At 41.3% G+C, this 23,845-nt stretch overlaps 1 protein-coding gene across 4 annotated transcripts in view; it reads right to left on the bottom strand.

Annotated features, from left to right (window-relative positions):
* Slc39a8 (solute carrier family 39 member 8) overlaps positions 1-23,845 on the bottom strand; it is a 75,285-nt gene that overhangs the window by 22,677 nt on the left and 28,763 nt on the right. For all 4 annotated transcript variants that reach the window (XM_021157678.1, XM_021157677.2, XM_021157674.2 and 1 more), the window contains exons 3-6: positions 14,518-14,680; positions 7,650-7,819; positions 6,129-6,251; positions 5,493-5,663 (exon numbers count right to left, since the gene is read on the bottom strand). In XM_021157678.1, coding sequence (XP_021013337.1) covers positions 5,493-5,663; positions 6,129-6,251; positions 7,650-7,819; positions 14,518-14,680 — 627 coding nt within the window. The remainder of the gene's footprint in view (positions 1-5,492; positions 5,664-6,128; positions 6,252-7,649; positions 7,820-14,517; positions 14,681-23,845) is intronic.

Raw genomic sequence — 23,845 nt, 5'->3', positions numbered from 1 at the left:
TAGTAAGAGAGACACTCAAGAGGGAGAGCGATTTCAGTTCTCTGTAACACTTGTAACAGGGCAGAACGCAGGTCCCTCCATCTCTCTGACACATTCCCAGCACTTAGAAGAGTGCCAGGAACACATTAGATACTTGGGGAATACTTACTAGGTGATTTAAATCTGTGAGACTCTCAGAGAGATCCAAGGGTCTCAAAAACACTTCTTACATGCGGAATATCACTTTATATCAGCTGCTGATATAGTCCGCTCCCTGACATCACCTACACTGTGGACGAATTCCACTTCATTGTATCTTATGTTAAACATAACACGCACAGTAATTGACTTCTGTAAATGGCAGAGTAATTTTTTTTTTCTCTTACTATAAAATCGGTAGGAGATGGTTGCACACTGCAGAGGAATGAACTAGATGGTCCCTCTAGTGGCCTAGAAGTGAAACACAAGCCACGGAGGCCTAACATTCCTAAAGATAAAGAAAGATCTAGTGGTAACAGCAGCTATTTCCAAGCTGTGCGTCCTAGAGGAAGAAACGTTCCCCATACAGAGGTTGATGTGACCCCTCAGTATCAGGAAATCAACCTCAAGACTAGGGTGTGGTACATCATGTGGTAAGAACCGAGTAACTGAACGTGGGCATGCCCCATGTGTCACATGTCCTGCGGTGTTTCACATTTACTAAGTGCTAAGAAATCTCAGTGTTTGTCTAAACACCTAACCTTTAGAAAGGAAACCGTCAACACTAACATTTTACGGTGATAAGTACAGGTTTTGATGATAACATTTTTTAAATTTTCCAAAGCTATACATCTACAATGGGACACAAAATACTGTAGACTAAATTTCAATCGCCTTGCATGTCTGATTATTCAGTGATCAGCCAGAACTGATTGGATAAATTAGAAAATATCACATTCTTTAGCCACACACTTTAATTACTATATATTTCTTTCATTCTTCTTTTATTTCACAAAAAACCCAAAAATTATAATTTATAAATCTAGCTTACTGTATAATTTGTGTTCTATCAATATATCAACTTAAAGTACTTTTCTTAACTCATAATTTTAATAGTTTCTTCTTATTTTCAATTTTGAAACAAAAATTAACTCTGATGAAACTCTAACATCCAACAGTATCAATTCAATTCTTGAACTCACACTTGAATTCAAACCAATGAGTTTTAAATACTGTGCTCCATCATTTTAATGGGGTTATCTAGAATAAATTCTTTTGTGATATTTAATATCAGAAAACACTCTTTCAGTGAGACCGCTATAGCTTGCCCCACAGCACCTGTTGCCTCATGAAGTAACACCAAGCCTTCAGCTTGGTTCCTTAAATCGTTCATATTTCTATATAATCTAAAGCACATTGGAAGTGGCGTTATGCTGGCCAGTTTGCTTACACTTTTGTTCTTCTATGATTATTCCTTCAGCAGAATATTCACAAAACAACCCCCAGAAGAAATCAATGTCAATAATGTTTAGGCAGCTCATGATACCTGGGCCACAGGTAACATCCGGGGATATAGCTTCTTCCCTCCTCTTCAACAGATACGAAGTTCCTGGAAGTATGGTCTAGAACTCTAACCTTGTCCTTCTCTGCTCATGGATTCATTGTTGATGTTGGTATGAAAATCCAATAATTTCTATTTCAAAACTGGAGGAATCACATCATGGGTATGCCATGCTAATACTCGAGAATCTCATACCATTGACATTCCAGTTCTCCTCTGCAAGACAGGAATGACTATTCTATACATTATCAAAATAGTCTCTTCTTTGATACCTTCATGCTGGCTCTTCTCGTGACCTAACCCTCCACTGACCTCTTGAGAGAATCCTTCCTGATTGTTCTGTTGAAAGAATCTCCCGTATGTCACTGTCAGTCACCAGGGTTGATTTTTTTCATCTAAATATGTATTGCTTCCTCATAGCTTCTGGTTTCACTCTTTCTACTATTTCCACTACATAGACTAGAAAGTAGGAGAATGTGTTTACCTCAAAACCCCCTGTGCCTAGGGCACTGATCAAGTACTCGATATTTACTGAAACAAAAAAAAAAATGAAGGAAAATCTGCCCATGTCCAGTACAAGTAGTCTTTCTGTTGATATATTTAAACTATGCAAAGCAGGGCCCACCTTCGTCATGGTACTTAGATTTACCGGAAACATCCTCAGGCAACGCTAATTCTAAAGCAAGAATCTTAATACCTTAATTGACCCAAGCTTTTCAACAATGTGGCTAGTTAAAAAAGGAAATGTTGGGGGTAAGGAGCAGCAAGATGGCTGAGGAGGTAAGGGTGCTGGCCTGATAACATGGTTTCAATTCCCAGAACTTACATCATGGAAGAAGAGATCAACTCCCATAACTCATTCTCTGTTAATGTGGTCGCTAGCCCTTTAAATGTGTTTGTTTGTAAACATGGTTTCTCTGTGTAGCTCTGGCTGTCCTGGAACTCACTCTGTAGACTAGGCTGGCCTCAAACTCACAGAGGTCCACCTGAGTCAGCCCCCACCCCCACCCCCACCCCCGAGTACAGAGATGAAAGGTATACACTACCACCACCCGGCTCCTTAAGATCATTTTAAATTCTAAACTTTCTGTCATCAATGTGTCATGTAATAGAACCTGAAGATCCCAATGGGTCATATAATAGACCCTGAAGATTCCAGTGCTCAGGTCTGGACCAGGGTTACAATCCTCCGTGGAAGAGCATCCTTGCCTGACCTGGTACACAGAATAATCTTCCTCAGGAGAAGAATGCAAATGAGAATTCAAATTTCCTGCCATCAGATACCTGAAGGAACTTTTGATCCCATTTGAAGGTTTTGGCGTGCTGAGGATTAGCCTTACCTAGCCTTGCCCAGACTTAGCAGTTACACCACGATGGCACAACCCTCTTTCGTTTACTTCACATTTTGTTTTGAGATGGGATTTCACAAAGCCAGACTGACCTTGAGCTCACTGGAGCCTAAACTGGCCTTCACCTTACAATTTTCCTGCCTAAGCCTCTTAAGGATTGAGCTTATAGAGCTGTGTCTCCATGACTGGTGTAAAAGATTCATTCATCGGTGTTTAAGCTGGCAGCTTAGTTGACTGGTTCTTTGGAATCATCACAAACTTTCAGCCATGATTTCACAAGGACCCACTGTATGTTACCCTGCATAATCGTGCCCGTAGAAAACAATACTCGGGCTGGTGAGATGGCTCAGTGGGTAAGAGCACCCGACTGCTCTTCCGAAGGTCCAGAGTTCAAATCCCAGCAACCACATGGTGGCTCACAACCATCCACAATGAGATCTGGCGCCCTCTTCTGGAGTGTCTGAAGACAGCTACAGTGTACTTATATATAATAAATAAATCTTTAAAAAAAAAAAAAAAAGAAAAGAAAACAATACTCTCTAGCTAATCCATCTCTCCTCTCCTAGTAGGAAAAAAAGAGTATTGAATGGAGCACCAGTGTTGTCATCTTGTTTTTAGCGTTGTGAAGAAGGAAGACCGGCAAAGCATGTCCGAATGCAGCATCAAACAGCCCCTGTGTTAGACAAGCTCCAACCATATCCGTGCTTAACCCTGGTTTATGAGGAGCTGGTCTGTATCTGAATGGTAGATGGTTTACCATATTTGATGCTCATAAACTAGGGTTAAGCACAGTTATGGTTAGGCTCCTGGGACTTAGAGATGTTGGCCAAGCCAAGGACCCACACCTTCTGAGAGTTGGATTATGTTAATATTCTGTGCACATAAAAATGTTCATTTTTTTAGGATTTCTCCTATAAAACTTAATTAAAACCATCATTCATTACACTACCTGAGATAGTTTCCAGTTAGTTTAATATTAACACAAAGTTACTTCAAACACACTTGAGAATGTCCCTGTATCCGTTGGGAGGAGAATATGATCAAGCATGTTTTATTTCCAGGAAGAAACTTAAGTGTCCTTGTTTTGTTGTTCCTGTTGTTTCCCCACCCCACCCACAACAATGGCTTTCAAATATTTCTTTTCTACTTTGTATTTCTCTTGGTTGTTTTTCTTCTCATCTCAACTGCTCACTTATCTAGTATGCTTGACTTCGTAGCTTGGGGATCTGCATTTACCGGATGAGTCACACCGAAGATGTATCCTCTCCATCTGCCTGATGATAATTACAGTGCACACCAGTGGCTCTGTCCTCCCAGCACCCCTTTTTAATCATCTGTCTGCTCCATCTGTATTCTATATTGGGTTGGTTAACATCTCTAAGTCCTTGCATCCTAATTAAAATAGTATTTGTCCTTTACTTTATGGGGTGGTAAGATAATTAGTCTATTGTTAAAGGCACGGACCTGGAACACTCAATAAAATGTCAATTGTGAGTATGATGTAAAATTATCTATTTAGACATCTCCATTTTCTTTTTAAAATCTTATTTAAAAGCATCATTTGTGGCACCACAATAAATAGCTTCCTGTTAGTTTAACCCTCGTGTTCCTTCAAAGCCCAACAAGGAGCCTGACCATCTTCTAAACACTTCGTTCAGTCTAAAGTGACTCCCTAGTAGAAAGCAGACCAAGAGGATGATAACAAGGGATTGGAGGTTTAAAAACAAGAAGTCGGTTCCATCCTAGAAACTGAAATTATGTTAAGTCTCAGGAGCTGTCCATGGCTATTTCCCACTTGTGGAAAGGGGATAGTTCAGGCATCAGGAACAAAGTGATGCTGAGATGCTTGTGGAGAAGAAGGGCTGATGATGCTGATGGTGCTAATGGTGCTGATGGTGCTGCTGGTGCTAATGGTGCTGCTGGTGCTGCTGGTGCTGCTGGTGCTGATGGTGCTGATGGTTCTGTTCCAGAAGCTTGGCTCCCCATACAAGATAGCACTTTTCTTTCCACCAATTAATCCTTTGGCCATAGATAATTTGAATTTGCTTTTTACCACTTGAAATGAAAATGGTCATAGTACATAGAGAACAACCTCTACTTTCAGTAGTTTTTATATTTAAAAAATGATGAGATAAAAATCAATCATTGCCTAGCATATTACCTGGTATGAAATACTTGCTCTTAAAAAAAATGGTACCCATTAATATTCTTCAGGCAGTGCAAATATAAATTTTAACTCAGATAATTAATAAGCACAGCTTTTGAAACCTTCAAATCTTCTTGCAATTTCAAAATCACTCGGAGGATCTTTTGGTTGGGGATCTTGAAAGAACTGAAGTGGGAGAAATGTCCTGAGTTAGTTTTGCTAGAGGTATTGTGTAAGTCTAACAGGAGGCTCTCGTACAGCTAAGCAACCTTGGAGAACAATGAATCCACAGTTTCTTCACTTCATGGGCTTAAGCATCCAGAGGGAGAGCAGAAAGAATGTGAAGTGGCTTATCCAATGAAGATGGGCAGGTTTAACATGTGAGCACTTGAAATACTGACTCCCCAGCGTTCCCTGCTACCTTTATGGTGAAAATTACACAGAAGAGTAAGAGAAAAATGCAATCAGCATGACATACCTGGAGGGATACAACGCTGACAGTGTCGAAGTGGATGTGTCCGTTAGGCTCGGTGACAGCGGGGTTGGCATAGCAAGTCACTCCATTGACTGCAGGTAATGGTAACGTTTTGGGTTGGTGGGTTTTTTCTTTAGAACCAAAGTCATCATTCCTGAAGTGAGTATGGTCATTCTACGTGTGAATAAAGCAAGTAGGTTATAGGAAGAAAAAAAAAAGATGATTCATGTAGATAAGAAAAATGTCCATTGTTTTTCATTTATAAAAGAAAATTTTTACATCTACTCTATCTGCAGTGTAATCTCTTTAAAGTACTAACATTTCTTTTTTAAAGAGATTCTTATGTTTAAGATTCCATGGTTTCTGCTTTCTCTGTGATAGGGGACATATATGTTGTTATTTAAATAATACAAGGGGATACAAATTATCCACATCTATCTAGTTTGCATTGAATTGGAGTTAACAGTTTCAAATTTTATATAAGTCAAGTATTTTTCTTACACTTGTCAATATATTGACTTTTATTCTCTTCATATTTGCTAGTATAACAGTCATACTGTTCACATAATTCACAATTCTTGCCTTTGTTAAGGAGCCTGGAAAAGCAAGCTATCAAATGTCTTCAGTCAAGCCCTTTACCTGGCCATATGTTTTCAGTAGCATCTTAAGTGTTCTTTCGACAAAGAAAAGCATGTAAAATCCACCAAACACAGCAACTGCTTTCTCAACATAATTGTCAATTTTGGGATTAAATCCAAATGCCTAAGGAGGGGGAGAAAGGACAAGTCAGTTAAAACCAAACAGTTTAATTGACTCCTGGAAAACAATACTGTAATTTCATAGTATACAATTTTCCTGAAGTCATAAGTCCACCCTCAAATACTCTGAAACGTGAGTAACCAGACCACACACGATGCATCAAAGCCTTCCTTCTAGCAGTCACCCCACAGAGTAAAACCACCAGACCTTACAGATTCCTCTCCAGAACACCCACAGCAACATTTGCCTTAAGTGAGTCACAAACACACAAAATACTAAAGCACATACATACAGCACACCATTGTCCTAAATACATGATACACATGCATTTACAATGTTTTTTTTTTTAATGTGCATTGTGGCTCTCATTAGTAATTAGCCAATGTCTGGCTGTCCTCAAGTCAGTTAATCTCCTTAGATTTTCATCTTTCCTCTTTGCATTTGAAGGTTTTCAATAAATATTTCTCTTGGGTTCTTTCTACACAAATACTAATAAACACTATAACTCTGAAAATGTATGCTTCACTTTCACATACATAAGATTTTTAATCTTAAAAACTAGAAAAAGTTTTTGTTATTTTGTAAAACTTAAAAGAGGGGCACGGCCTGCATACTGCTTTCTCTTTATCTGGGGCTTGTTTCTTACTCCTTCCGTGTGCAGAATACAAAAGGAGATGCGGCTCTTGTGTATGTGGATTTTTCTCATATGCCTTTAGGACTTACTCTCTTTCTTTCTCTCTCTTGTTTTCCTTTCACTAGCTCTTTTCCCAATATGGTCATAACAGATAGGAAATAAAAGGATGCATATTTCATATTGATTAAGTAAATAACAATACATGATAATGACTGCAGTCACTATCAAGTAATACACTTTAATCAAAAGGGAAAAACAAGCTGTTCTTTATTTGCTGACCCATGACTGATTTTCTCCTCTCAGTCAATTGAAAAAAAAAGTGGGGGAGGGGGCCTGTCAACAGGACACACAGTTAACCTCTCATCTTGTTCAGCTGTAGTAAAGACAGAAGGGAATTCTGTAGTTTAGCTTCAATAAAATTTAGACATTGGATAGCCTATAGAAAATAAACAATGAACTGTAGAAAAATTAAATCTTGCCAAATAAAAGGCAGGATGAAATGTTGAGCTCTTTGAGGTATCCTAGCGCTGTCTAAGCATGCATATCCTGGTGGCTGCCCTCCTAGAACAATAATTTTGTCTCTCACTCCAACACTCCATAAAGCATGAGATAATCTTTGCCACTTACTGTGTTTCTGATATCTCTTATCCAAAGCCTTCTAAACCCATCATAAAATGCTGTAGGGATTATGCAGGCTAAAATGCAGAAGGTGCTAAAATGTTTAAAAGGAGCAATTATTCACAGAAACGCATAGCCCACCCCCTTACCTCTGGAATAAGCTGGAAAATGGCGTTTGAGAAAAGAGTCCCAATAGCGAGCCCCACAAAATAAGTCAAAATCTTGGGGAAATAAGACTTCTTTATCAAGGGAGTTAAAATCAATCCCAGGAGAGAGGCCAGATTGATAATTGTCACTGACAGGAATCCGTAGCCCCATACTATAGGAAAAGGGGGAAAAGAGTAAAAATTAGTTACAACCAAGGAGTCGAATGCACATTAACTGCAGCATGCACAGCACATGAGCCTTGAAACATTTCATCTTTAAAGGCTTTAACAAATACCTTCTCCAACACTAAAAATTCTCCTTGAGATTTATACAGAAATTTGAGATCATATGTACAGTAGACTACTGAACATTAATAGAAAGCATGTTTGTGGGGTCTGGGATCTAGCTTAGTTGGTATAAGACTTCATTTATAGTGCAGAAGGCCCTGAGTCCAGTCCCCAGCATTTCATAAACTACGTATGGTGGTTCATGCCTGTAATCTCAACACTTGCGAGGTGGAATTAGGAGGATCACCATTTCAAAGTCTTCTTCATCTGCACTGCAAGTTCAAGGCTAGCCTGGGCTATGTGAAATCATGCCTCCAAAGGAGAGGAACTAGGACGGTGTGCTTGGGCTTTAAGTAGCCCTGTGCTATGACTGATCCTCAGATCAACGAGTGCAGAGCTGGCAGGGAACTGGAGAATATCTGAAGAAGGACGAATGACCTGCCTTGTACAGTGTACAGGCTCCAGCTACCTCACGTCATCTGCAGCTCAAGGCTGACTTTATAATGTAGCCTTTTGCACCAGACCTTTAGTCCCAGCCGCTGGAAGGCAAAGGGAGGCAGATTTCTCTGAATTCGAGGCCAGCCTGGTCTGCAAAGTGAGCCCAGGACAGGACTCACTTGCAGAAACCCAGGCCAGCCAGGGTCCTGTTACACAGAGAAACCCTGACTCAAAAAAAAAAAAAAGTGGTCTTTTAGAAGATACTGTGAGAGTCAAGGGAAAGATGACGTAAGCTGCTACCCTAGTGACTTGAGATGATGTCACTTCAAACTGACAATCATCATGCCGACACTTGGTTTCTCGTAACCTTTAAAACGAAACTCTTCTAATTTTAAACACAAACAACTCCTCAGCTCTCCCCAGCTGGGCCTCCCAGAATCTGGAGTCAGCCGGTGCCGTGAGAATAGAGATAATGACATCACGTGGGTGTGGAGGGGACAGCTACATTGCACAACTCACCTTGCCAGGCCCAGAGGAAGACTGGGTGATGCTGGCAACACCAGAGGTGGTTCATCTCTCACTCAGATGCCCAATGGCCACTCAGTAAATGTTGCTGGCGGGAGGGGGTGGGGATGACAAACACTATCCTAGTTTGATGCCTAACCAGATGTGCTGGATTGTAGAGGCTTGACTTAAGAACAGAGTGAAGCGTGCACGGGATAGTCCACTGTAGCAGTGTGGTCTGAGATGTCCCATGACCACTGCAACCAAGCTACATGTGGCACAGAGCACTGTCTAGAAGATGAGAACGCTGCTGCCGCGTGGCCGCTTTTAAAACATCCACCAGAAAACTCACTTAAACGTTGGCCCACTTCCTCTCTGGCCCTGTCAGAGCGGTACACAAGTAACACCCTGCACACAGCAAGTGTCTGCCATGCCAGGTACTGTGCCCAGCCATCAGTGTCTTCTATCCCATTAAACCCACACAGCCTTGCAAGAAAGATACTACTACCTTCCTCCCACAGTTACTGAAGCCAGAACATACAGCGCTCCCATAAGCGCAAATCACACAGATAAAACTCTGAATTTGGGCTAAAAGCAGTCGCTGCTCTTGTAGAGGACCAGAGTTCAATTGCCAGCGCCGACCCAGAGGAATCCAACGCCCTCTTATGGCCTCTGTGGGTACTGCAGGCTTATGGCTCTTACTCAAACAGGCCCACACACAAAGACACACAGACATAATTTTAAAAACTAATTTTTAAATATGAACATGGGGGAATAAAAAAGAGCTGGAGTGATAGATTGCAATTAAAAAGCACTCGCTGTTCTTGTGGAGGATTCTGGTTTGATTGCCAGCACCCACACAGGAGCTTGGAAGTCTCTGTAACTCAGTCTCAGGGCATCCAGTGTCCTTTCCTGATTTCTTAGGGTACCAGGCATGTACACGGTTCACATACATACATAGAGGCACAGTTTTTTACAAAAGTAAAATAAATTACATTGTTCCTGAATATACCACACCTTCAACATATGCTGTTTAATATTATTTCCAAAACGCTGAGTAAGCAGACTTCTTCCTTCCTTTGGCTCACTGTTGTTATGCAGTGAGCAGAATAGGCTTAAAGGTACAAAGCCCCGGACTCTCTGTCCCCCTTAGGAAACGCATCTATGGAAACCGCTTTGAGGGAAGAGACATCAGATAGATCTCTAGTAGACAGACAGACAGGCAGACAGACAGACAGACAGACAGACAGACAAAGAAAGAAGTTCTAGATAGAATTATGTGCTTTTCACTTAAATATTTAATATGGCCAACTTCATGATTCTTCTCCCTCTTCAAGACAAAGAACTGGTAGACTTCACTCACCCACATACCAGAAGAAAACACTCATTGGGACTTTAAATCTTGGAGTGAGGGAGCATCCTGAGGCAAGAATTAATTTGCTCCCCTCTTTTTAAACTGTCTTAAACCTTGAGCTAGCTCAATCCAGGCAGTTATGAGGGACAAAGGGAACCCACTCTACCCACAAACATAAAAGTCTTGGTTCTGCCAGACAAACTCGGATTCTAGATCTCCTCCCCAGTGGTTGCATCCGTCTCTTTGCACACTGTGTGTGTGTGTGTGTGTGTGTGTGTGTGTGTGTGTGTGTGTGTGTCTTTGCATGCTGTGTGTGTGTGTCTTTGCATGCTCTGTGTGTGTGGTGTGTGTGTGTGTGTGTGTGTGTGTTTGAGCATGAGAGCCCATGTGTGTGTGCATGCGGATATATGTGTGCACACAGGTATGTACGGATGTGTGTGTGTGACGCTTCCAATAAAACATGGCCAAGTGTTGAGATCCTTCTTGTCATGCCTTCTTATTCTTTCAATAAGCAGAGAAAGCGACTCTGCTCCTGCCATCCTAGATGAACTCACTGTGCAGTATCAACTTCATCGCTCTGGAGCTCACAGCTTCATCACTGCTTGTATTATGTTGGACAGTATAATCGTCAAAGCTGCTTCAAGGGAGAGTCTCTGGTGCTTAAATCTTATTTGAATTAAGTAGTACTGTGTGAACTCTTCCAGAAAGGGAGCAATGTTGGACCTTCCAGTTACTACTAAGATATGATTAATTTCTCTCCCAAAGAAGTAAACTTATCATTGGTTTTTACTGCATAGATCATTGTGGTTTTATAAGGCAAATGAAAGGCAATTTCCAAAAACTTGCAATAAGATCTCTGAGGTTACTGTATCGTCCCACTAAAATGTCAATATAAACATATCCAGAACTTTTTGTGTCATGGCTCCTTAAATCAGATTTATTTTGAGTTTTTTTTTTAAGTCTCTTGAATGACCTCAAATTCAACTCACAAGCAGTGAGAAGTTATATTCAGAATCTACTACAGGGGGTTATTTTTAATTTCCTTGTGAGAAAGTAACATTACAGGACCAAGGAAGACCCTGAACCTATAGCCATATGTATAAGAAGCTGAGGACAGATCTGTAGATATGAATGCTTGCTGCACAGCCATGAAGATCTTAGTTCAAGTCTAGCACCCATATCAAAAGCTCATGTGTCCACACATACCTATAAAACATGTCACCAGTGTTTCAAGTGACAGGAGAATGGCTGAGATTTGATGTCTGCTAGCCTAAGCTTGGGGTCAGTGAGAGCCCCTGTCTCAAGTGAATGGAGAGTGATAGATCAGGACACTGACATCATCCTCTGACCCCCAAATGTGTATAAGGTCACTCCACCCCATACGTGTTTATAGTCTCCATGCATATACCCAGACACACATAGACTCATGTGCACACACAAAAAAATCAAAGATATAATCTTCTCAAGCTGGGTCCCAGTCACTTACACATATTGGTTCATTTTGGTGCTACCCACAGTTCTCCAATAAAGGAGCTGGGAGTACACCTGCTTTACAGATGGAGTGACTCAGGCAAAAAGATGCTGAGCAATTGCTCAAGACCACACATGTGCACTAAAATAAAACTATGAAGTATGGCATCAAATGGTGATCCATTGCCAAACTAAACAAATTAGCAGAGACAAGCACTCCACTCTCTTTGTTGGGTTCCCTGTCCAAATACTTGGTGCCTTTCTGATCTCAAAACTGAGAACTGTTGACTTTTCTACTTTATGGCTTTGCAGTGTTGACTCTAGAGTTCTCTCTCACTTCCTGCTTCCTACTTCCTGTTCTTGGCTCCCAGCTCCACCTGACATAAAATAACCTGAACAGCTAGAATTAGAAAACCTCTCTCTCTCCTCTCCCTCTCCCTCTCCCTCTCCCCCCCCTCTCTCTCTCTCTCACACACACACACACATACGTCCATATCATCTATCTAGCAATCATCTATATCCTCTATCATCTACCTATCTGTGTCATCGATCTTCTATCAACTATCTATATCATCTATCTAGCAATCATCTATCTAGCTAGCTATCAACTACCATCTAGCTAGCTATCATCTGTCCATCTCATTTATCTATCATCTATCATCTATTTATCTGTGTCATCTAGCTAGCTAGCTATCATCTATCTATCTATATTATCTATTATCATCTACCTATCACCTATCATCTATCTATCTATCTATCTATCATCTATCTGTCATCAACCTATCATCTAGCTACCTATCATATATCATCTATTATCTAACCAAGCTACACATGGCACAGAGCACTGTCTAGAAGATGAGAGAGCTGCTTCTTCATGGCCGCTTTTAAAACATCCATCAGAAAACTGACTTAAATGTTGGGCCACTTCCTTTCTGGCCCTGTCAGAGCCGTACACAAGTAACTCCCAGCGCACAGCAAGTGTCTGCCTTACTAGGTACTGTGCCCAGCCATCAGTGTCTTCTATCCCATTGAACTATCTATCTATCTATCTATCTATCTATCTATCTATCTATCATCTATCTGTCTATCTATCATCTATCTATCATTTATCATCTATCTATCATCTAGCATCTATTTCCCTATCATCTATCATCTATCTGTCTTTCTTTCTATCATCTATCTCTCTATCATCTATCTATCATCTCGCTTGCTTTCTTGCTCTCTCACACTCTCACTCTTGCACCAAGTCTTTCTCTGTAGCCTAGACTGGTCTTGAACTCATGGTGATCCTCCTGTCTCAGGCTCTGAAGTGCTAGGATTACAGGCCTAAACCACCTCAGCCAGATTTAGAAATACTTTTGAATCCCAGTAACTTTGCTTTACTGGAGTTGGTTCCTGAAACCGCGGGCCTTAGGCAATACTGAACCAATATTGTCCTAGATATTTTATGAGTGTTGTCATTTAATCCTGGTGACAACACTGTGAGAAAGGAGCTAGATTGGATGAGCAAACTGAGGTAAAGGGGCTCTAAGCATGTTTCCAGAATGGCCGGAAAACCATAGAGTTGGACTGTGACGTCTGGGCCTTTATTGGTCTGGATTGCTAGTAATTGATAGTATATTTAAAAACTTCATTGCATTTATTTTCAAATGTAACATATAGGGCTGGTGAGATGGCTCAATGGATAAGAGCCCTGACTGCTCCTCCGAAGGCCCTGAGTTCAAATCCCAGCAACCACATGGTGGCTCACAACCATCTGTAATGGGATCTGACACCCTCTTCTGGTGCACCTGAAGTCAGCTGCAGTGTACTCACATACATTAAGTAAGTAAGTAAATAAATAAATAAATAAATAAATCTTTCAAATGTAAAGTACAAAGTGTCAATGTAAGAGTCTTATAGAAATGTAAACACACTCTAGCAAACATTTGTAAGTCCCGTGTCCTCTTCCATATACAAATGTGAAAGGTTAGTAACTCCATGTTTTAAGGGTTTAGCTAGAAGCACCGTAGTTTCTTTCCTATGTCTTCCATCACAACTGCAGACAAACTGACAAGTTTTAAAATAACAGGACAGGCAAAAGGCGATGGCGACTGACTCATCTAGTCAGCCAAATAGTACATAAGTAACCTGGTTCGCACATCACGCGGTTTAAAATCGAGAAATGGTTGCGTATTGACACATAAAATAACGTTGATGACATTAAGGTAGACATCTAGGGCCTTGATTCTCAACCTGTGGGTCGCGACTCCCTTGTGAGTCCGTATATCGGGTATCCTATCAGGTATTTCCGTTATGATTCTTAACAGTAGCCAACTTATAGGCATGAAGTAGCAATGAAATTTTATGGTTGGGATCCCCACAACACAAAGACCTGGATTAAAGGGTCAGCATTCGGAAGGGTGAGGACCACTCCTCTTACCAGAACAAAGAAGACTTTGGGGGGGAAAGAGGTAAAGGGGGAGGGGAGGGAGGCTTCGGGTAAATACGCTCAACGCATTATTGTGTATTTGCGTGAAATTTTCATATGTAACAGAACATAATGTTTGATGAATCTATGCAATAAAAATCAAATGAATAAGTAAAAAGAGAAGACTGAATTGTAGAATTTTAACGCGTACTAAGGGCAGTCTTGATCCCACAAGCAGAAGCGCATTGCATACAGTTTGTATGAGTTCCCAATATTCTTATCTAAAAACTCGCTAAATCTTATTTTATCAGGTTTCTCACAACTTAATTAAGAGCGATAAATGAGAAAAGGGTGCGTGAGAGCTTTATCTCCCACTGCCTATGGAGTGGAAAATGGCTTCCGGGTACCTTCGGAAAGACTGGGCTTTGCGTTGTGCTTTCGCAGATCCTCGCAGGGATGGAAGTTCAGCTGCTGTAAGACCGCAGGGCAGATGGCAGAGAAGTTCGAGCTGGTTATCTGGGTGACATTTGAGAAACCATGAAGAGAAAAGATGTCTTCTGCTGACAAACACTGAAACAGAGCAAACAGAGGCACACAGATAGTAATGCAGCCAGCACATATGAATGAACACCAAACCTTAGGTGTAGAGTACGGTCTATAGAAACACGCCGTACTCCGACCAGGCATGCAGCGCTGCATCTGAACTCACTACAGAAATGAATGGACCAGTCCATTCCTCTTTAAATCCAGAAAGAAACAAACAAAATAGCAAAAGAATTATTTAATCAACTGCCTACCTAATATAAACAGAATAAGATTTAAAAAAAAAAAAACTGGTTTAGACGTTGAGAAAGACTTCAAAAATAATAAGAGCTGGGCTGTGGCTATAACTCCAGGTTAGGGGGAAGGGCTTGCCTAGCATACACAAAGTCTGGGTACCCAAGACTATAAAACACGAAAGGAGTACCAATGGCACAATGGTAGTATTTGAACACAGGGCTCTGAGATGATTTTTTTTTTATTGTCTCAGTTTACCTTTTTAGTTCTTTTATTTTGTGGATGCTGTCAGAGTAGCTTTCCAGTATTCTTTGTTGATGGCTACTTGGTTCCTTACAGTTTCATAGTTTAAAAATATATCCATCAATATCACAAGAAGAGTTCCAAAATTGTTTTAAATTATATCTTAGCACAAACTGTTGTTTACTAAATTATTCTAAATGCTGATGATTAGGGTTTCTACATGATAAAGAGTTTTGTGGATAATGCTGGGCCACTTAGAAATTCATTAACTTTTTAATGAGGCAAAGAATCTGCATTAGAAAAAGAAATCTCTGCAAAAGCAATTTTTTAAAGGGTCATTTACTCTCAAGTGTATTTTCACTGTAAAATGGATGAAACATTAATAAATCAATGTCATACAAATTAGAAGCTGAGAAATACCCATTTCCTCAAACAAAAGCCTGTCTTTCATAAAAATCAACTGAGAGATATTTTTGTCTCTTTCAGTCAATACTCTAACCCCACTAAAATCTTAGCTTTGTACCATAAACGGAGCTGTGTTCCTCAAAACTCATGTCGGACCCTAATCCACAGTGTGGTGATATATGGAGATCGTCTATGTAAATAATTAGTGTTATAAGAAGGACCCTGGTCCATTCAGATGAAGGGACAGTAGAGAGGACACAGTCAGGAGCCCATCTACCATCCACCGAACAACCCTCACCAGAAAGCCATGTCCTAGCCCTTTGATCTTAGACTTTCAGTCTCTAGAACCACGAAAAAAAATTAATTTCTATTGGTTAAAGTTCAGCATATCGCCATAGCAGCCTGTTCTCTATAATACACCATGCATAGTATTGAGCTGAGACCGTAATGGTTGATTTGAGGTCTGGAGAGATGGCTCCGCAGTCAGGAGCCGTCTGTGCTCTTGCAGAGGACCTTGGTTTCTAGCACCTACGTGGGCTACTCACAGCCACCTGTAACCCCTGCTCCAGAGCATCTGAAACCCTGTCCTAGAAGCAGTGGGAACCTCATACTCACGGTGCACTTATAGACAAGCAAGGCGCACACAGATACACAGAAATAAAAGTAATATTTTAAATTAATGTATTTTACCACAAAGCACTTCAATACCTCTTACAATAAAAACAATGAAATTAAAAATTCTAAACATTAATGCAGGGAATTTCCTTTTGTGGAGGAAAATATGAAAAGACATCAAATATATCAGACTGCATGCAATTGTCAAAGACTAAGATAGTAATTACTTTACAGAAAACGCATGCTCAGATTTTTTTCTTTTTGAAAGATTTTTTTCTTCCCTTTACTTTTTGAGATTTTAATATTATATTTCCCATCCCTGTCCTCCCTCTAAATCCTCCCACAAACTCTTCCTTACTCTCTTTCAAAGCCTTAGCCTCTCTTTTCATATAGATGGGGGGGGGGATATGGTAATATATGTGGTAAGTATATAATATTTAAGAATATAATGAGTATGTATAAGCTATTCCTTGTTCATCACATCCTCTCCTCTGGTTTATGGTAACAGCTGTGGACTGGCCATCAAACAACCAACACTGCTCTACTAATAAGTCATCTCTATAGCTGAAAGTACAGGACACTAGACCAATAGACTAAGAAAATAGCTGGATAGCCAATCAGGGAAATATAAGAAAATACAGCTCATTCATAACCAGGAGGTTGCCTGACCCAACAGGTAGAGAGTACACTTGGATCAGTTCTGACTCCAGGAACTAACGGATATGCTAGCACAAAGACAGAATGGTACTAGTTCCCAGCAAGGAAGTCTTAACCTGCATGGACTTCAGGTTCCTCCAACTAAAAGCATGAGGGAAAAGAAAAATGCCCTATAAAAAATGTTCAAAGACTTTTCAGAATTCAAGGCCTAAGTCGTTCAAAATGTGATGACTCTAAAGAGATTCTTTTTAGATCCAAATTGTAGATCGGAACGTCAACTAGCTAAGGCATAGTCAGTATTTCTCAATGAAATCGTAGTTTCATGCCATGACTTTTAAAGATGTCCTAATTGCCCATTGTATGCTATTAAAAATTCTCCTGTGGACAATAAGGATAAAAATAATCCATGCAGTTAGATGAATATAGAATGAAGGAGACAACTTAGACTCGTCATGATCAGATATAGAATTTTTGCTAGCCAGGTGGTCAAAAATCACAGTACTTGACAGTAGCAACTGCCCACTAGGCACCCAAATGAAGAAAGGTAGCAAAAGGTTGCTTTTTGGTTTTTTTTTTTTTTTTTAAAGAGATGAGAACAGACCGTGTCAAAACAGAATTGATGCAGGCCTGATAGGCTTCAAGTCTAAAATCACTTATCCACTAAGAAGTGGGATGCAAATAATTTTGGACAATGGCCTATTTTCGTCTGTTTCTGTCTTGATTTACTAAATTAAACCCAACACCAGAGAAGGCAATACCTATGAAAGGGCAGAGCCTCCACCACAGGGGCAAACAGAATGCGAGCCCAGTGCCTATGTGGAGAGGGCTCAAAACCGGTTGGACCAGTGACTGCTGAGGAAGTCTGACCCCTCTAGGGCACATCCCTGTGCCTTTTGGGAATTCCTGGGTCATAAAAGGTCCTGGGAAAGCAACTCAAGGGTGATAACCAACCGGTATCACATTGAGAAGATTCACCGCACTTCCCCCAGACTGTCGCGGTTATCCACCATCAGCTTTGCTTTTTACTGTTTTACATCATATTCCTATTCTCTCGAGCCCCTCCCAGACTTTTCAGTGCCTTCTAAGCGCTGTGCTCTGGGGACTGACTAGTGTGCAGACAATGACATTGGAGGTTGATATTGCTCCTCTCAGCCACAGTGCACTGATCTGGAGCAGGGATGTACACAGATACCAAAGGATGCTACTCACAATGGTAAAGGGCGCTTAGATCACATTACACACGAAGCCCCCAAATGATGTTCAAAAACGATCCCAGTCAACAGGTTCATACATTCCTGTTTCTGCGGCTGCTGCCCTTTTCTCATCAGAACTCGACTCTCCTTGCTTCATCTCCAGCAGCCATTAAGGCATGGAAGGAGAGGGAGAGAGAAAGATCGCAAGCTCCTCCCCTTACATTTTCTACAAATAAAATCTGTATAGTAAAGTGTCGCCATAATGATTTGTCTTCTTATAATGAATCCAACAAGTATGGCAAGACTTAAAGCACTAGGTTTCCAATTCTCACGAAGACTCTGCTTGGCTGAATTTTCTTTTGAGCTTGGGCCTCAGCCTTGACGATCCTTGTTACAGGGCCAACATCTCCAGGCCCTCCCAAAGATCTTGCAAGTTGTTTAGAAAGAATCCTCCCACTCTTAATGGCTGACGATTTTCAAATCAAACTCTCCATCTCTGACTCTTAGTACCTGTTACATTGGCCTGCCTTTGAGGTGAATTCTGTCCTTTAATCAAAATACTTCCTGTATTTGTGTTTCTTCTTGGTAAAGTTCTACCCACAGGTGCTTCCTACCCCCGCTCCTTGGCTGCTGCTCCAAGCTGTTTGGAGAGACTCCAGTTCTATGCTTTCCCCTATAGTGGGTAATTTTGAATGGACTTCACTGGCCACTGATTACAGTGGGCATATCAGGAGGATGTTTTCAGATAAGATGAGTATTTGAATCAATGACCTCAGTAAAGATGAGAAAACATTAACTAATTTATGGAAGGCTTGAGCAGAGTAGAGCACACATAAATATATGCAGACTTCATGCATTTTCCTACTTCACTGCTTGGAGACCATATTCTTTTCTCTGGACCTCAGTCTGGAATTTACACCATCAACTCCCAGGCTCTCGGGTGTTTACACTCAATGACATCAGTGAGATCTCTAGTTTGCAGGTGGTAGATCCGGGAACTTATCTTCCTAATGGTCTCCTTCCCCACTTCCCTCTTCCCTCTCCCTCTCCCTCTTCCCTCTTCCCTTTCCTTCTTCCTCTCCCCCTCTCCCTCCTCTTTCTCTCTCCCTCTCTCCTTTACTCCCTCCAGCCATACTCTATTTCTCTCTCAAAGGATATAAGAAGGTATGGATTAATAAAGATCTGGCCATCTTTTGATCCTATGGATTTCATTTTCTCTGGGGTCAACGGCATGGCTGTCATGCTTGATCATTGTTAAAGAAAACCACAGTTTGACAGCACTCAAAGTGGTAAAAAGAGATTCTTATACTGTCATAACTGTGGTTTTCATTAACCGTGATCAAGTTACGACAGCCACGTCATTATAGCACACATTGCATTGTTTCCTTCTTTACACAGATATTTACTGAAACCTAAAAGTCTGACAAGAATATTGATGAGAGAAGAAGAAGGTAGAAGAAGCTAAAAGCAGGGGAGAAATAGAACAGAAACAATAAGCCACACACCACCTTCCATCAAGAGACCTCAACGACAATGGTGGTATGGGGGAGGGGAGACCCCCACACACCAAGAACTGTAAAAGCAGAGTGAAAATGGTAAAATTCCTAAGATAAAGAACTAAGAAATCTTATGAGAGGGAGAAGTTGTGTGCAGAAGAAACCATAAAAAACATGAGACTAAAACTCCAGGCAAATGGAAAACGGATGTTGGTCCTGGTAGGACATTCGGCAGCAGGGCGGCCAGTGCATTTCAGGCATCTAAATTCGTAATGCCTGCAGGACACCAGATGGTGATGAGTAACGAGCTCTCTTGAGAAGCACAGAAGCCAGAGATAAGGCTGTGTCTGTCTTCTGTGGAGCAGTGATAGCAGGGTAGGTGTGAGGGGGGTCAGGAGAAAGCATGCTTTGGAAGAGAGCACGTGCCTGGGGAATACAGAGCACAGACCCAGAAATGGTGATAACTATGTGTCATCCCAGCATTCAAGAAGCCAAGGCACCGAATGGTGAGATGGTTGAAGACCAGCCTGGGCTAAGGACTGAAATTGTCTCAAAACAAAACAAACAAAACAAAACAAACCAGGTGAGAATACAGCGGAGCTGGAGAGTGGTTGCCTAACCTCTGAAGCTTTAGGGTTAATCCCTGGCACTACCACCACCTCTGTTCCTAGCACCAACGAAGCTAGAAAGAGAGAGAGAATGAAAGAAACAATGCCAAAGAGGCAAAACGTAAGAAAAAATCAACTCTAGTAAGAGTAGGGGGCGCCCTTTCCCTGCCTGGGTTGCACTCTCCTTTGGTCAGCACAGAGCACCTCACCATCATGCCTGTGCCCTTCCAGGTGACACATGACTTAGACCTAGACATCCAGACCTAGAAAAAGATTTTTAAACTGCCATGATTGTGGGTGTGTCTATGTCTGAATTTCATATCCCCTTGGCTCTGCTTATCTGGATGGACGAATTCTCTTCTTAGCTGAAGGGAAGTTACTGGTGTTTTTTTTTTTTCTTTTCTTTTCTTCATCAAACAAGAGTTCCGATTGATAGGAAAAAGTCACTCGTTGGTTTATATTTGTTTGAAAGTCTGGTTGATCACTGTAGCTCAGGTTAGCCTTAGAATTCACTATAAAGTCCTGAGCACCCTAAGTGCTAGGATTACAGGCATAAGTCACAGTGCCTGGCTGCTACCTGTGGTGACAAATACAAGCTCTCTTAGTCTTCAAAGCTTGCCCAATTCTTCCTTTGGCCTGTACTTGGCTGTCTTGCCAAATAGCACCCATTGAATAAGACAATAAGACCATCGACCCTTATGCCTCTGCTGCCAACCTCTTCAAATCAAACCAGGAGCAAATGTTATCCCATCCAAAGTCACCCCAGAGACTACTTCAGATTATGTCATGGATTGGAACTCTGAGAAACACATCCCCAACAAGGACTCTGATACCGAGCCTGTTTCCCTGTGTGGGTGACTCTGTTACAGAGGCTGTGTTCTCTCTGTACTGGTAGCGGAAGGGAGAATAACTTAATACTTGCCAATTTTGTGATCACAATTAGAAAGAAGTACCAAGGTCAGTTCACTTTTCCTTATTATAAAGTAACTCAGTTATACAAAAATCTATTACAAATCCTTAACAAAAGAGCTGAAGGAGGGACAAGGGCTTCGAGTCCGAGATGGAAAGAATCCTTAATGCCTTATTAGTGTCTTCTGTACCCTTGCCTGCTACACCACTGACTACCATAGCCATTGGTTTCCAGCAAAAATGCAGCTTCCTTCTAGAATCTGTCATGTGTATAGATAGCAGTGACCCAAGAGTTAGAAGCCATCCTTCCCACAGCACCATGTGAAGCACAGTCTCCTGTTCTAGGCAGGCTGCCACTGTGAACCAACTGCATGCAAACCTGCCGGCAACTTTCTGGGCCTCTGTCCCTGGTGAGGCCTTCCTACTTCCTCTCTGTTTTCATTTCATGTATCCATTAACCAAATAGGTTGTTTACCCTTTCTTCACACAGGTGCAGAAGCTGGGAAAGGGGTTATGGCTTCCATCACTGACTTGTCCCTCAGCACAGGAAACAGATGTAAAACAGGTAAACATGATAAAGGTAAAGCAAGCACACGGTATGGTGAGATAAAAGCTTCCAGTCAAGGAAAACTCAATCACAACTTACCGACAACTGAGTTTTCTAAACAATAATTATCATAGGCATTCTGAGAAACAAAAGCTATAGCACATTAATTACTAATAACAGAAAAATGTGGATGAAGAAATGCCAAGCCAAGCGTGGCCCTGGTGGGAACAGAGTGACATGGCTCCTGACCCTGGGGCAGGTCCCTAGTGTGAACCTCCAGGAGATGCCGAGCCAGGTGTGGCCCTGGCGGGGACAGAGTAAGTTGGTGATATGATTCTTGTCCCTGGGACAGGGCCCCGTCGTGAACCTCCACGAGTGTGGATGATGACTGCTGTGGACGTAAGGCTTGTTTGTATAATAATGCACATATTTCACATTCCTCCTAGGAATGTCTTCTTTGATAACATTCAAGTCTCCAGGATGATCTGACAACATGGGTCCAGGAGGAGAAGGTGTGGCAAATATCTCAGCAAAATGGTAAAGGCTGGGACCTTCAGGACAGCCCTTAAGGCTATGGGAAAGACCTATAAATACATGAGTTCAAAATATATATAATTTCTCAACTATGCAAAACATAAGAGTGCAATATGAATTATGGGGGCTTCATGAATCTAAAGGAACAAAGGCAGCTACACTCTGAGCCAGACTGTCAGAAAGACACAAAGGCAGGCAGATTCCTGAGTTCAAGATCAGCATGAATGCTTACAGTCTTTTAAGAATCAAAGGACTGTGGTCACAGGATGCTGATTCAAAATATAATCAAAAGGAAACCTGGAATAAATAACTGAATTGATATGTAAATTAAAAAACTGGGCTTTTGGTCTGCATGAGATGAGCTAGCAAAAGGCGATAGCAGTTCTTTAGAAATTCTCTCTAGTGAGAGCTGAGCTCTCTAGAAATCTCTGGAGAGCAAAACAGCTCTTCAAGAATTTTTTCTTACCAGGATTTCTGACTTGGTCGGAAGATCCAATAATTTTTTTATAGCAGCTTTTCAGTTTTTAGATGAGAGAGAGAGAGAGAGAGAGAGAGAGAGAGAGAGAGAGAGAGATTGGAAAGCCATCTCAGCAGAACCTGGGTAGGCAGCTTGAACCCATGATTTGACTTTGAGTCGTTCTTTTTGCACTCCCAGACACCCCTTCTCTCAGAACCCCACTCCAATGCCAAGGCTGGTCCTTGACAAAGAAATACCATCTTGGGGATATAAATTGTCCAAGATTAGCTCATAAGTCTCATGTTTTCCCGTTACTAAGCAATTGGAGATTGACTGTTATGTCTTCTTCATTAAACATGGAGAATAACTCAAATAATAAAAAGAAAATCCACAGCATCCTGCAGGGAACTGTATTTTATTGGGCCTACTAGTTTTAGGGTCATAAAGTTAAATTGCTCTTTAAACTACTTAGGATCCTTGTGAGTGGGGACGGGGGAGGTGGGGAACAGAAATCGCTTAAATACAATTCTATCATCTCTCCCCTCTATCCCCATCTTTCAAATGGGAAAGCTGGGGTCCACAAAGGTTTCATTCAAGCAACAGAAACTAACAACTGACGCCAGTGTCTCAAACATAGGCTCAGACTCCTAACACAGCTGGGGAGAGCACGGCGGGGCCACGTGCTTCCAGCAATGAATGTGAACCATCTGGATGCAGACTCTCTCTACAGCTGTTTAGATCCGGGACTCTCTCCTAAAGCAGAGGCGGCCTGTCAGTGCACCTGAACTGCCGCTGCGCACGTTGCATACATAACGTACGCTGTGAGACCGGGACAATGGATTACATTAGAGAAGGAAAATGTGAAGACTGTAAATGCTTCTCTAATGAGAAAGCAGCCACCTAAATCCCCAGAGCTCATGTTATCGTAATATTTACTAATAGGACTCTGACAATGCCTGGCGCATAACAGTTCCTGGTAGACAGGTGACAAATAAAATAAAATAAGAATAAAATAAAAACAGGGATAAATAAAGTGGAAAGGAGTGATGAGCTCTTGGCTGCCTGTGTATGTAACCAAAGGTACAAGAGTAACTGAAACAAAACAGGTGCAGAAATCTCCGTGACAAGGCAAAAGACACCGTCAATAAGACAAAAAGACCACCAACAGATTGGGAAAGGATCTTTACCTATCCTATATCAGATAGGGGACTAATATCCAATATATATAAAGAACTCAAGAAGGTGGACTCCAGAAAATCAAATAACCCCGTTAAAAAATGGGGCTCAGAACTGA

Source organism: Mus caroli, chromosome 3 (assembly GCF_900094665.2).
Source record: "Mus caroli chromosome 3, CAROLI_EIJ_v1.1, whole genome shotgun sequence".
Lineage (NCBI taxonomy): Eukaryota > Metazoa > Chordata > Mammalia > Rodentia > Muridae > Mus > Mus caroli.
This window is presented reverse-complemented; position numbering and strand designations above follow the sequence as displayed.